We start from the raw sequence: 13,342 nt of genomic DNA, 5'->3' as shown, positions 1-13,342 counted from the left end.
AACCTTATCTATAGTACTTTTAGCAAAAAAAAAATTCAATTTCAATTAAATAAATTATTCCTAAACATATTCTAAGAGAAGAAGAAGAAAAAAAAAGGATTACTACTGAGTGCAAGTAAAATGGAAAGATTACTGTAAAATAGTCTAAATAACTTTTGGAGACCTCACATTGATTAAACTGGTGCAAAAATATTTTACAGATGGAAAGAAACTACACTTTCCTCCTCAATTATATGATTTAATTGCCAACCAATGAATTCAAAAATTTTACTTTATCCATCCAAAGACTAATTGTAATTGCTTTTTAATACATTGACATTATAATAATATTGCTATGGATTTCTTTTCAACACATAATTTATACGTACAAACTGTAACTCTTTCGAACTGAAATCATTAAAGGAAAATCCAAGTTATAGAAAATCCAACTCAGCCCCAACCACATATTCACTAAATTTAATTAACACATCATAATAAAAACTAAATTACGTCAATAAAGGCGTTTGGGTTCATCACTAGGGCTTACAGCAAAATCACACAATACAGAGTGCTAATAGAACAAGTCATTCATGTACATTATCTGAATTACATTTGAGCAACACCAAAAAGAAAAAAGAAAAAAAGGGAGCCCTTCTTTTAAGTGACCTCACTGTTGCTGTTCCTGCACCAATTCAGCCTCATTTTCATCCCCTTCAACAGCTGTGGATGTTCCTTGTGATGTTGCCATTGCCATTACCTCTCCAGGAGGTGGGTGGTCAAACTTACAGGTTGCACCAAACTTGCATGTGCCGGTTTTCAAATAATACGGGCAGAGAACAGCACCCTGTCAGAGCGTGTTGCCATATTAGTGCTCTCATATAGCAGCATTCATATGCATGTATAAAACACATGTAAACTACATATATAAAAAGAGGAAATTTTCAATTGTATCTCATCCCAATACCATTTCTTGCATATTTATATTTCCTAATGTGCCAGAACTTTTTGGTACCTGAGGCACTTGCCAGAGCACTTAAGTATCTACTAGTACAGTCTACTTGCCTGAGTGCAAAATTTCTTGCAAAGATTGAAGAGACAAGAAATGTTTGTGTGAAATATGAGGATATACTACATTTAATTCTAAGAACATGTACATTGCCTACCTCTCTCCTAGGTAAACCTGCAAGAGTGAGCTTAACAGCTTGTTGCTGAGCTTGTTTTAACAGTGATGGTGCAGAACGGTCAATAGGGTGATGGAACTTGCAATTTTCCCCGAACTTGCACTCCCCAGTCTTCATATAGAACTACAACATTTTTAAAAAGACAATATAGAATCATCAAGGGAGCATTGGTTTATTAATAAATAAAAAACTGACTTTGACAAAGTAAACCAAATCTAGATCTGTACTGGAAATAAGAAATTCTGTAGACTGGATAAAACAGCCTTGACACCTGTCATAGCATTACAATACAAGCAGTGTAACAAGAACAAGCTAGATGGCCAGTTGGCCTCCAAATGTGTCAAAATCTAATTAATAATAATAACCCCCACCCCCCAACTTCTCTCCCAAACACTACAAAATCAGTTAAACCCCCTAGAGCCTCAAAATTGATAATCCTAGCAACATTAAATAATCACAATTCGACAGAAGTTAATAATTATAATAAGGCACTATTTGCAATTTTGAGAATTTAGAAGGTTGATAGCTCAGTTTTCAAGTTTAAGAGACACATGATACATCAGGTGGTAGTTTAGGGTGGTTTTTCTTGCAATTATTCCCATTAATAATAGAAATAGTAGTAAATGTTTCTACCAGTGCATCAACAAACATCTTCATAGTTGAATTGCTTCTTAATAGTTGAACCCCCAATTTTCATTCCATTTCAAGTAATCATCTAAAACTCTAGGTCTGTGACAAGCCAAACATCATATGCATTCAAAACTCAACCCAACAATGTAGACCTCCATTATAACTAGAGTACAAGTCAGGAAAAAAATACGCACATCACATTCAATCTGTCCAGGTCGTTGAGGGTAGATAGTTGGGCCCACCTGCAGCAAGCAAAACAAGAAACATTCATCAGTCTTTCTTTTCTTTTTTTCCTAAAGTAAAAAAATGCATCAGTTCTTAAGTAATTACAACCATAATCACAGTGTCTAAAAAGATTAAGAAAATTTGTATCTTTGCACCAAATTATGTTTTTCTGGCAGGTAAAAAACTTGCAAAGCATACAAAGGACTGCTGGAACTAGAATTTCAAGAATGAGGGGGGCAAAGTAAAAACACTTATAAAAATTTAACCAATTTAAGATCATTAAAAATATGAAGCAGTTTGGGGGGCCAACCATATATATATATATATATATATATTTTTTTTTTTTTTATTTAAATTTACATAAATATAAAGGTGAAAAATCTAATTCTTGAAAAGTTTTCTATGTAGTTCTGCTCCTGAAAGGAACTCTTGAACGACCCATGACACAAATTTAATAACAGAACATCTTTCTGTAATCATAAATTACACACATCAATTTGTAAAAGATGGAAGTACAGGGCATGTGCAAAGAACTTGATATAGGGTCCAGGGTTTGTCCTGAGCCTGTGTGCACAAGGCACAAGCTGGACATACCACGTCTCAGATGCACTTGTGATGCATCCAGCTTGCATCCTATGCACATAGGACATCGGATGCAAGCAAAGTATGTATATGCTAAAGGAAAATCAGTAAAATGGAAAAATGAATCTGAACTTTGAGCCAAACCATCCCAATTCATTCTAGTGCAGAGAGAGAGCTAAATCTAACAATAGACCATTTTTTTTTTTTGGGGGGGTGGGGGTGGGGAGGGGACGAACAATAGTAACAATTTCCAATTTACCGTTGGCTGAGCCAATCTAGGGTCAATAGTCTGATAAATAGAAGCTGCTGGATTGACAACTCCAATGTTCAGATTGGTTGCTGGGGAGGCAACAATGGGAAGGCCTATCGCAGCGGCAGGTGGATTAATCGCTGCACAAAAATCTCAGTGAAACTTTGAATCACAAGTATTTAAATCAATAGTTGAATTAAGATAAATCATATATGCATCTGAAATCAGAAATAATGAATTTCAGCTTTGTAGGCATACCATGCCGGTCAGGATGGTTGTAGCGGCAAGTGGCACCATACTTGCAACTGATATACAAAAAAATGAAAGAAAGTTAACAACTTTTGCTATTCTATACAATCTTAAGTCAATTGGGCATATATATCCAAAAATAATTTTTTTTTAAATTGAGCATAAATAGGCAAATAGTCACCTGCCAGTTTTGAGGTAGAATGGACAATCAGCTTCACCCTGTTAGAAGCAAACGAAATGTGAGTAATGGAAAACCAGATTTTACTACATTGCAGAACCAATGAAACGAATAAAAGAAGGAAAAGGTAAGAGTGTCAGCTAGCATTTTGATGGCAGAAAAATTCCCCCCTCTATGGGAGGCCATGAAGCAAAAAGAACAGAACACCAAATTGACACCCCAAAAAGCACGAGGAGAGAAGGGGAGGCAGAAAGGCATAAAATATGTCCAGAAATATACTCAGAGGTGAAGCTAATAAACCATAATATCAAACTTCACCCAGAAATTAATATAAATTCACAAATTTAATTGAACATTACATATAAATAATGGCAGAATGAATTAAGCAATCCCTTAATAGTCAAAATTACATTACCGGTCTAACAGGAAGTCCCTTGGAGTTATATATTAATGCTGGGGTGTATGAAGCAAGACTATTAGCTAGTATTGCATCTGCAGTTGCTAGTGCCTTAATTGCTAATTCAGTCTGTTCACCATTACCATTCTCTTGCCCAAGCAAAGGTATCTGAATATCTTTTGGGTGATTGAACTTGCAGGTTGGACCAAATTTACATTTTCCAGTCTTCATATAGAACTGTTTAACATTATACAGTATAAAAGAAAGCCAAATTAACAACACAAATAGACAACAATGCTCAAGAAGAAAAGAAGAGTTAAATATCTAACAGCACATGGGGGCTCAGATGGCCTCTCAGGTAATGCAGGTATGCCAGCATTCTCTAAAGCAACCTGAAACCAGGCAATGCATTACATTACTATAAATAAGGGGAATCAATCCACATAACAGCTAGATGTGGCAAATTTTGAGAGAATAGAACCTACCTCAGTCACCAATTTTTCTTTTGGATGATTAAACTTACACCTCAATCCAAACTTGCATCTTTGAGTTTTCAGAAAATACTACACATGGATGGGAAATGAAATAGTTACTTCAAATGATCAAGTGCATATAAAGAAAAAAGAGAACAATAGCTTAATGTACTACTCACTGGACAATCTGGCATCCCTGGTCTCTCAGGAAGGGATTCAGTTGTTGTAGCAAGAGGTGGAACCTGAATAAACAAGATATCAAATTATAGTTTCACTCTTTCAGAAATGATCAGCAAATAGGTAGAAACATATAATCCAAAAATGATGTGCCAACAAGGAAACAAAAGTAGATACAGAAATAGATTTCTAATTACAACAACCAAGCCTTATTCCCAAAAATTTTGGGTTAGTTATGGATTCTCAACAAACTAGTCAGGCTTTGTGATGTAAGAAGCATTAGCACCAAATTTATTTAAGATTTTCTTTCAAAATTTGAAATTATTTTTGAATTTGAATTTTGAATTTAGTTTTTAATGTTTAGGGTTTTAAGAGATTTGATTAAGCATTTTCCATATTGGTGTACTCCCTAAACCCTATTAAAATAGTGCTCTTGTAATTATGAAAGCGGTACTATTTGAATAAGAATTATATTATTATGATGAGTTGAGAATATGTCTCTTCCTTTGTTCTCTTTGTTTGGTGGTGATGTCAAACGCAGATTCTAGGTGGTAGAGCTTGTTATGTTGTTCCATTTTGCTACAATTTATTCTCTATTTTCCTACTGTGTTAAGCATCATTCTATTCATCCATTCTATTCTATCCGAAGTCATACTCTCTATTACTTCCTTAATTGACAAGTCATTTTCACTACTTCTATTAATATTATTTTTGGCCTTCCTCTACCTCTTTTCGTACCCACAACTTGAATCAACTCATTTTGTCATTGTTGCATTAATCGCTCTCTTATGAACATAACCAAACAATCTCAAATAACTCTCCCTTGTCCTTTCATCAATAAGGGCCACCCCTATCTTTTAGCAAAAATTTCTCATTTCGAATCCTATCTTTTCTTCTCAATAGGCCATAACCATAGGGCATAGTTAGCCTTATAGAAGTCTAACAAAATTTTCCTTTCAACATGCCAAGAGCCTTATAGCACAGTGCCTATGCGTGGTCTCGTTTATGAGGTGAATATAGGTCGAATCCCCCCTTGTGTAACAACTAGATTATATTAAAAAATAAATAAATAAAACCCTTTTAACTTAATAGGTATTCTACAATCACCTCAAATACTCCTGATGTAATTCTAAACTTCATCTACCTTGCTCCAATCTTATACTTTTATTCTATGATTCATATCCTCTTTAATCTTTCCATTTTTTATGAATTATTAAATCCAAGATATCAAAAATATTCACATGTTGGTATCTCTTTGTTTCTACTTTTACCAAACTTGCATTCCATGTACTTTGTTCTAGTCCTACTTTACCAAAAGCTTTTGGATCCTAAAGTATCTCGCCAAATTTCTAATTTTCATTTTTTTAAGGGCAAAACTTAGATACAATACCTTATATACTGTTCCTTAGGTTCCTTTTTTAAAATTTAGTCATCTGTCTAATTTAAATACTAAAGTAAATGGGGCTAAGAATAGTCTTTCTATTTTCTTCTTCTTCTTTTCCTCCTTGGCCCATGAGAAAACCCCATTCCCCCATGGCTTCACACACAATCTCTAAAGAAGAAAACCCCTTGGCTTCAAACTCTCAGATTTCTAACTGAAATTAAGCAAAGAATGACAAAGGGGCTGGAAGTCCTTGCTGGTGAGGATCTTCTCTATTAATCCCAATATTTTCATGAGAAGATAGGTCAATTTGTTCGTATGCTTGGTTGGTTCACAAGTTCGATCTGTTTGTCTCCATTAATCCGATTGTATTCATTGGATCTCATCCTATTCATGCAAAAGATCAATTTTGCCCTCTTAGCTGCTAAGGTTGCAAAGATCTGTTCTTTGATTCATGTATTAGATCACCGTGATTCTTTAGTTTGCTTTTAGTTAAATACTCAAAGATCAAATAATGGATCTAATGGATTGTTTATTTTACTGAATGGTATTCTTCTTCTAGATTGTGTGTTTGAGAGGTATGAAGCTATGGTGAATGGGGTTTTCTCATGGGCCAAAGGGAGAGGGAGAAAAGGAAAAAGAAAAAAAAAGGTGCTTAATGCCGTTTGCTTTAATTTTTTAATTAGATAGATGGCTAAATTCTAAACGGGGAACCTAAGGAACAGTATACAAGGAACTGTATCTAAGTTTTGCCCTTTTTTTATGTGTAGTGCCTAGGCACTACAAGAGGTGCTAGAACCACTAGGTATATTTCTAATTGATATTAACTCCACGTCTATTTTGCATCTATTAAAACTATATTATCTGAAAAAACATACCTCGAGGGACTTTCTCTTGAATAGATTTAGTAAGCTCATCCATCATTAGTGCAAAAGATTTGAATATTTCCCTTGTTCTCCCTTGTTCTTGTAAATAGGTATTAGAGTACTTCTCCTCCACTCACTAGGCCTTTTGCTATCGCTTAAGATCTTATTGAAAAGGTTTGTCAACAAACATACAGCCACATCACCAAAGCACTTCTAAAATTCAAGTGGCACTTCAACCGATCCCATAGCTTTTGTAATTTTCATCCTCCTCAATGCATCCTTTACCTCATTCATTCTAATTCTTTGAAAATACATAATCGTTTTTATCTACAATTCATTCTAATTCTTCAACCAAAAAAAAAAAAAAAAAACCTACGGTTTTTATCTTTATTTGGGTTACTCAATTCAACATAAAAGACAATCTTTTTATATACCTTCCACTCAAAAGTTTTTAAGATAACTTTCCCATCTCTCTTCAAAGTTCTATGTTTTTACTCTCTCTCTCTCTCTCTCTCTCTCTCTCTCTCTCTCATTATCATCTTTAAACAAGTGTGCTGTGCGGGCCTGTGTTGAATCCATATTGAGTGTTAACTCTAGAATCTTGAATTTATAAGTTATGTCAAGGAGCCCCAATTGCATAACTAGTCCTTTTGGGGTGTAACTAGATATGTGGCTACTGCTGTCCTTGGGTCATCACAAATTGTATCAGAACAAACCTGGTAACACCATGTGGCTTAAGGCACTACAACACAACATGGGCCTTGGCAAGAATGTCAAGAATTTAAGTGGGGGAGATTGGGGTACCCCAACTTGTGCAAATTGGATTGGATTGGATTGTTTGAGTGTGTATTGTGTGGGGGTGTGCTAAGTCTCACATTGGTGTTTACTAAGTGAATTTTAGGTTTATAAGTGATTATGAGGAGCCTTGATTGTAACTTAACTAGCCCTCTTGGGGTGTAAGTGCAAATGTGGCTGGCACTTTCCTTAAGTCATTACATTAAGTCTCTTGTCTTCATTTTCCTTGACTTAGTATGTTTATAAATATTCTTTTCTCCTTCATTCGTCCCCAACTTGCTATATAATTCATTGTATGCCTTACATTCATCCTCTTGAAAAACCCTTTTTTGCTTTCCTCTTCACCACTTCTTAATTTTCATAACATCACCCCTACATCGAGGATGGCACCTATAACTCTCTCTCTAAACCTAATTGTTGCTTGAAACTTTGTATTCCACCGTGAAGTCTCCTTACTTGATCGCCTAGGTCCTTTAGAATCTACAAGTACATCCTCAACTATCCTTTTAATACAATTAGCCATTTCATTCTACATCTTATCAACATCTTTCTCCAAATTCTTGAGTTTCTTATTTCTACTCCTTCAAACCTCACCACCTAATCCTTAGATTTTTTTTGTCTAATCCTTCTTCTTTTTCATCTCTCACCAGCTACCACCTTACAATCTTTACAACATCTACTATTCGCTAACTTGTGCTTTTCGACCAAGTGCTTAATGTTTTGTTCCTTAATTGCTAAAAAGTACAAAGAACTTAGGCCATGAATGTTGCATGCATAAAATTCAATATGGGCAACACTCCTGCAACTTGACATTTCTAGAAGACATAATTTCCCTCATAATTTGCAAGCAGTAAATTCCTGATTCCATTATGCATATAATTAGAGGATTTGATCTATTGCTTCAGACTCACAAATATGGATTGAAAGATTACTAGCTCAAACGTTGGCCATGACTAATACACATTACCGTGTCACAAACACAATTGGCAAAGAAAGAATTCATATAAACTAGAAGAATCCATGAAACAATATACAACAGTATACTAGTACTGCATGCACCACATACAGAAGAAATGCATCAGAGAGGCATCAGCATATCATTCTTTTAATTAAATATACTATGTTTTTTCAGGAATTCTATTCTAATTTTTTTTTTAAGTAAAAAAATAAAATCCTTACCCTTCATAGAGAACATGCCTACAAAACTGTCATGGACTTAAAGTTAATTTGTGCAGAATAGATGTAATTACAAATGCACACTTTTCCATAACCAATATTCTAAGCTTGAGATGTTAGAAGTAAATTTAATGTTTTTTGCAACTTTTATTTTCATCAGCTCCTTCTCTAAAAGATTTTTCGTCTTCTACATTATTCCTTCTCTGATACTCTACATCAATATCTTCCATATGAGGTTCTAATATGCAAAAGATCGTTAGGCATATCTTTCCATTGTACTTGGAGACATCTTACACCAATTTAACTGGGATTCCAAACAAATCCATAAAATTGATAACATAGGCTAACTAAAACTGAGATGAACAACAGCACTTTGAACCATCCCCACATATGGCATATTTAATATAACAATAAGTACTCAACTCAACTCTAATCGACAAAGCCATAATTCCAACTAGTTGGAGGAAATCTTGCAGACAATCTAGGGCATTTTGAACTTCTTGACCCACTTCTTCAATTAATTATAAAAAATAAAAATAAAATAAAAATAAAAAACATAATCAAGTAAAAAGTAACTTCAAACCTTCCATTTAATAGAAAAACACAAATTATCAAACAAGAGAAACAATAGTGACTGGAGAAAAGTTACGTAAAACATATACCCCTCTTTCTTCCAAGTAGCTTGGGGACCATCCAGTATTTGATGATCAAATGAGTAAAACCAACTCACTGAAGTGAAATATCATCTACTTATAGTTACAGCCAATCATTCAAAATAGAGAACCAAAAAAATAGAAAAGAGAAAAACTAGGAAACTTAAGTTATGAATTTATAAGATTTAATATAATTATTGCTATATAGAAAATAGGACTTTTTTTTTTTAATGGGGAGGGGGGCAAGAGAAAACATGTATATAAAATTTTAATTTTTTTTTTCAAGCCCAACTCTGATGCCATGCCAGTTTACTGGTTGCATGTCCAGTGGCCTCTATAACAGCATTGTATAAAGATATTGGAATTGTAGGAAAGCAAAATTACATTATAGATACAAAAGATAAGGTTTTATTTATTATCATCTGTAAGTTACACCCAATGGGTCCTGAGCTTACAACCTCACCCTCCACCTTGCTCTTACAAGGCAAGGAGATGCCATTTGAGCTAGAGCTCATTGGCTATAAGTTACACTTGATTAGCATACAACAAAATTATACCAAAGATGCAAATGATAATCATGAAAGCTATTGAATACCAATTTAAAATAATTAAATAAATAAAAAAACCGGAAATTCAAAATATAAGCAAATTAGTCTCATAATAATGTTTATCCATGCATTCAGGTAAAACCATATAATTCTTGGTAAGGCATAGTTTTCACCATTAATTCACTCATATATTAAAACATAGTTTATGAGAACATATAATTTACTAAGCCACTGTACTACTACTACTACTATTGTATGATAGTGTTTATATTGGTATTCCAATAAAATAACATCATTAGAAGATAGCAAAAAATCGTCACCTCTTTCCAATCTGGGATTCCACCCTCAGGAACCCAAATAGGATGGTCAAACCTGCAGCTATCTCCAAATTTACAGGTTCTTGTGAGCATATAGTGGGCACAATCCTTCTCTCCTGGCCTCTGTGGATATATAGGCAAATTGCTTGCACTGTCGAATCTAGGGCGCTTGGCTAAAGAGTTTGTAGAATACCAAGCTTCAGTTTGCCCAATTGTGTTATGGGCACCCAAAACAGTCTGATGGTAGAGCACTATAGTACGTAGTAGACAAGTATATACAAGAAAACCACAGGAAACATATATGTTACTATATAATAAGTATGGCTTAAAAGCTAATTTGGTAATAAGAACATACATTTACTAGTAAGCTTACATAGAATAAATTTTGTAGCAAAAATAAAAGGAATTAAATGCAAAATTAAGCATCATATTACTGGCTTTAAACAGCCATTTCTATGTAGTTCAATAGACATCTGAAAATATTGGATCTATCTAGTAAGATCATACACTTTTTATTTTTATTTTTTAATCATAAGATAACTACGAGTTAAAATAGGGTGAGATGATTTCATATAGGCAAATACTGAAATTTATTAAATACAAAATTATGAAAAAAAACGTAACATTATTGGCATAAGTTTCTATATAAAGCAGCAATCAATCGGCCAAGTTAGAGGCCATGCCACACAGTTAAGTGAAAGACAGATTCTTTCAATCCACCCAGTTATAAACCTAAGTGCCAATGTTACAAAAAAAAAAATTTAAGACTTGGAACTCTTATGCCCGGGTAATATTAGGCAAGCACCCAATATCTCTTTGAAAACATTCCTTTAGTCACTTTTCTACGAAGAGGTCATGCACTTGATACATCACACCCAAAAAAAATATATTTAATAATCTTCCAAGTATGATTAGGAGCAAGAAAACTTTCAAAAAAGAAATCTCCATAACCAAACTGTAACTTACAGAAAAGACCATTTCCTAAACTTACAGTGTCATTTAATATCCATGATAAATAATGCAACCACCACATTAGTACTGTTGCTACTTATAATGACTTGAAAAAACTTTCCAGCAAATGTTCTGGTGATTTCTGAATAGATTGCAGTCACAGATTGACTTGATTTTTAGGCTCCTCAAAGGTATTTGCTTACTTGGAAACTTAATTTTAAGATTCATGAGTCATGACAACCCATAGTCTGATTGGGTTACTAGTTGGTACGAAAAACTCAACCATAAACACTTCCCTTATCATAAGCTTTTATTTTCTTTTCAGTAATCATCTCATGTGGCAAATTGCATGAAACCAACAAGGGTAACACCTAAGCTTCCTGTAAGCTGCACTAGCAAGCGTAATAATATATTTTTCTCACTCAACGCACTTTTAGAACGCACACACAAGTACCAATAAATGTTGTTGCGCTGGAAATGCTGTCTGGTCATTTCCTACATAAAAGTGATCTAAACTACTAACCCAAAACACACAAAAAGGAAAACAAGAGCAGTGGTAGTGATACAAACTAATGTGGCACAAATCGCAAACAAAGAAACTCAAACATGTATGTTGCCGGAGTGGCACCAATCACATTAATTCTAAACTCAAACAAGGAGTAACGCTAATGAGAATACAAATTGAAATGTCACCAATAAGCAATTCCAAACATTTATTAATATTTCCAAAACAACAATTACATAAACGGAGAAGCACTACACACATAGATATGAAAAATGCATTTTGTATCAAATTAAATTAAATTAAATGAAATCTAGCTCTGCAAAACCTAATCGAAACAGCATGATTGAATTGAGGAGTACATTCTCTCAATAACAAAGGAGGAGACGATTATGTTGAGTGAGAGAGAGAGAAAGAGAGTAGGGCTAACCATCGGAGGAGCGTTTGAGGGCGGCGAGGGCGTCGGAGGCGTCGGACCAAGAAGATTGGGAGGCCAAATGCGACGTGGCATTGGGAGTGGAGGAGGAGGTGGAGTAGTGGAAGCCGCCGTCGTACATGGCTGCGGAGGTGGAGTATTTAGCGGCGGCGGAGGCGGAGGAGTATCGGATCGAGCTGGGTACGTATTGGTCGGAGTTTAGAGAACGGGAAGACGACGTCGTATAGGATGAGGCGTTGGGTGTGGGAGTGGCGGCAGCTCCGTAGACTGAAGAAGTGGAAGATGAAGAAGACGAAGGGTTGTAGCCGTACAATTGATGAGCCATCCAAATCCCTATCCCGAATTATTATTTTATTTAAATCTTTAAAATCAAAAACCAATCCTACCCTACCCTACCCTACATCTGTGATACCACTGCCTTTTTCTTTTTCTTTTTCTTTTTTTCTAGGTAAAAGCTAATGCCCTTCTCTCCCAAAAAGTGAAAGAAGGTAAAAACTAATACAAAGCTGTTCAAAACTGATCAACTTAATCCTTAATTATCGGGATAAAAATGAAGATAAGTAACTATTTAGGGACTAAACAGGATTTAGATGCCAAATTAGTCATTTTTGAAATGCTTTTTTTTTTTTATATACAAAAGAGAATTTTACTCTAACCTAATCTAAGTGTATATGTGTGTGAAACTCCCTCTTAGAAATTTGAACTCTGGCTCTTACACTTTACACTCTACAAGCACTTATACTTGTAAAGTGCCATCGCACCAAGGGTATACAATGGTACTTTTGAAATGCTTTTGATATAACTGATATTAGCTCAAATCTTAATGATACTTACTATATTTTACCATTTTCCTAATATGTACTACACTCATTACTATATTTGCAAAAAATAGTGATTATCATATATATATATATATATATATGCAAAAATAGTAATCATGATATATTATAATTTCTTTAAAATTGTACATTACTTTATCAATTAAATTCAACTATCTATCAAAAAATAATAATAATAATTCAACCAAGTACTTGAATTCACCAATAAATTATGTGAACATTAAAAATTGAGTAATTATAGAATACTTCCGAAGCATCATAAATGCACATACTCTCTCCGTATATAATAGTGGATTTCACATAATAATACGTATTTATAATAATCTTGGAGTATTCAATAATTTTCCCTAGGAAAGGGTATCACTCCAATAGCACTCATCATATTTATGCTTTGCAAAATTATTAGGTGCTCCCAAGGTATATTAACATGATACTCCTTTTAGATCTCACTATAGGATTCATCATAAATGTGAGAGAGGTGTGAGATAAACGGCAGGCCTTAAGCCTATGCCACTTAAACCTATCATAAGTAAGCTTTAAAAGAAAAAGTGTGTTGT

General features: G+C 34.3%; 1 protein-coding gene across 1 annotated transcript; it reads right to left on the bottom strand.

The window, feature by feature from the left end:
• Positions 1-385: 385 nt before the first annotated feature.
• LOC115986707 (zinc finger CCCH domain-containing protein 37) lies at positions 386-12,319 on the bottom strand. The gene is made up of 12 exons (XM_031109965.1): positions 11,941-12,319; positions 10,061-10,308; positions 4,324-4,386; positions 4,157-4,234; positions 4,001-4,063; positions 3,690-3,908; positions 3,278-3,315; positions 3,106-3,152; positions 2,857-2,987; positions 1,985-2,032; positions 1,143-1,283; positions 386-823 (listed from the first exon to the last, which is right to left on the bottom strand). Exons 1-12 carry the CDS (start codon positions 12,269-12,271, stop codon positions 647-649), a joined length of 1,584 nt encoding a protein of 527 aa, XP_030965825.1. The 5' UTR covers positions 12,272-12,319; the 3' UTR covers positions 386-646.
• Positions 12,320-13,342: the final 1,023 nt, after the last annotated feature.

Source organism: Quercus lobata, chromosome 4 (assembly GCF_001633185.2).
Source record: "Quercus lobata isolate SW786 chromosome 4, ValleyOak3.0 Primary Assembly, whole genome shotgun sequence".
NCBI lineage: Eukaryota > Viridiplantae > Streptophyta > Magnoliopsida > Fagales > Fagaceae > Quercus > Quercus lobata.
Note: the sequence above shows the minus strand (reverse complement) of the source record. Positions and strands in the feature narration are given on the sequence as shown.

Bases quoted from the DNA above. Each gene is read 5' to 3' on its own strand.
- LOC115986707 (XM_031109965.1), bottom strand. From the start codon at position 12,271: ATGGCTCATCAATTGTACGGCTACAACCCTTCGTCTTCTTCATCTTCC. The intron at 3,153-3,277 runs GTGACTATTTGC...TTTGTATATCAG, and splicing joins TTCTACCTCAAAACTGGCAG to TTGCAAGTATGGTGCCACTT. The intron at 2,988-3,105 runs GTATGCCTACAA...ATTTTTGTGCAG, and splicing joins CAACCATCCTGACCGGCATG to CGATTAATCCACCTGCCGCT.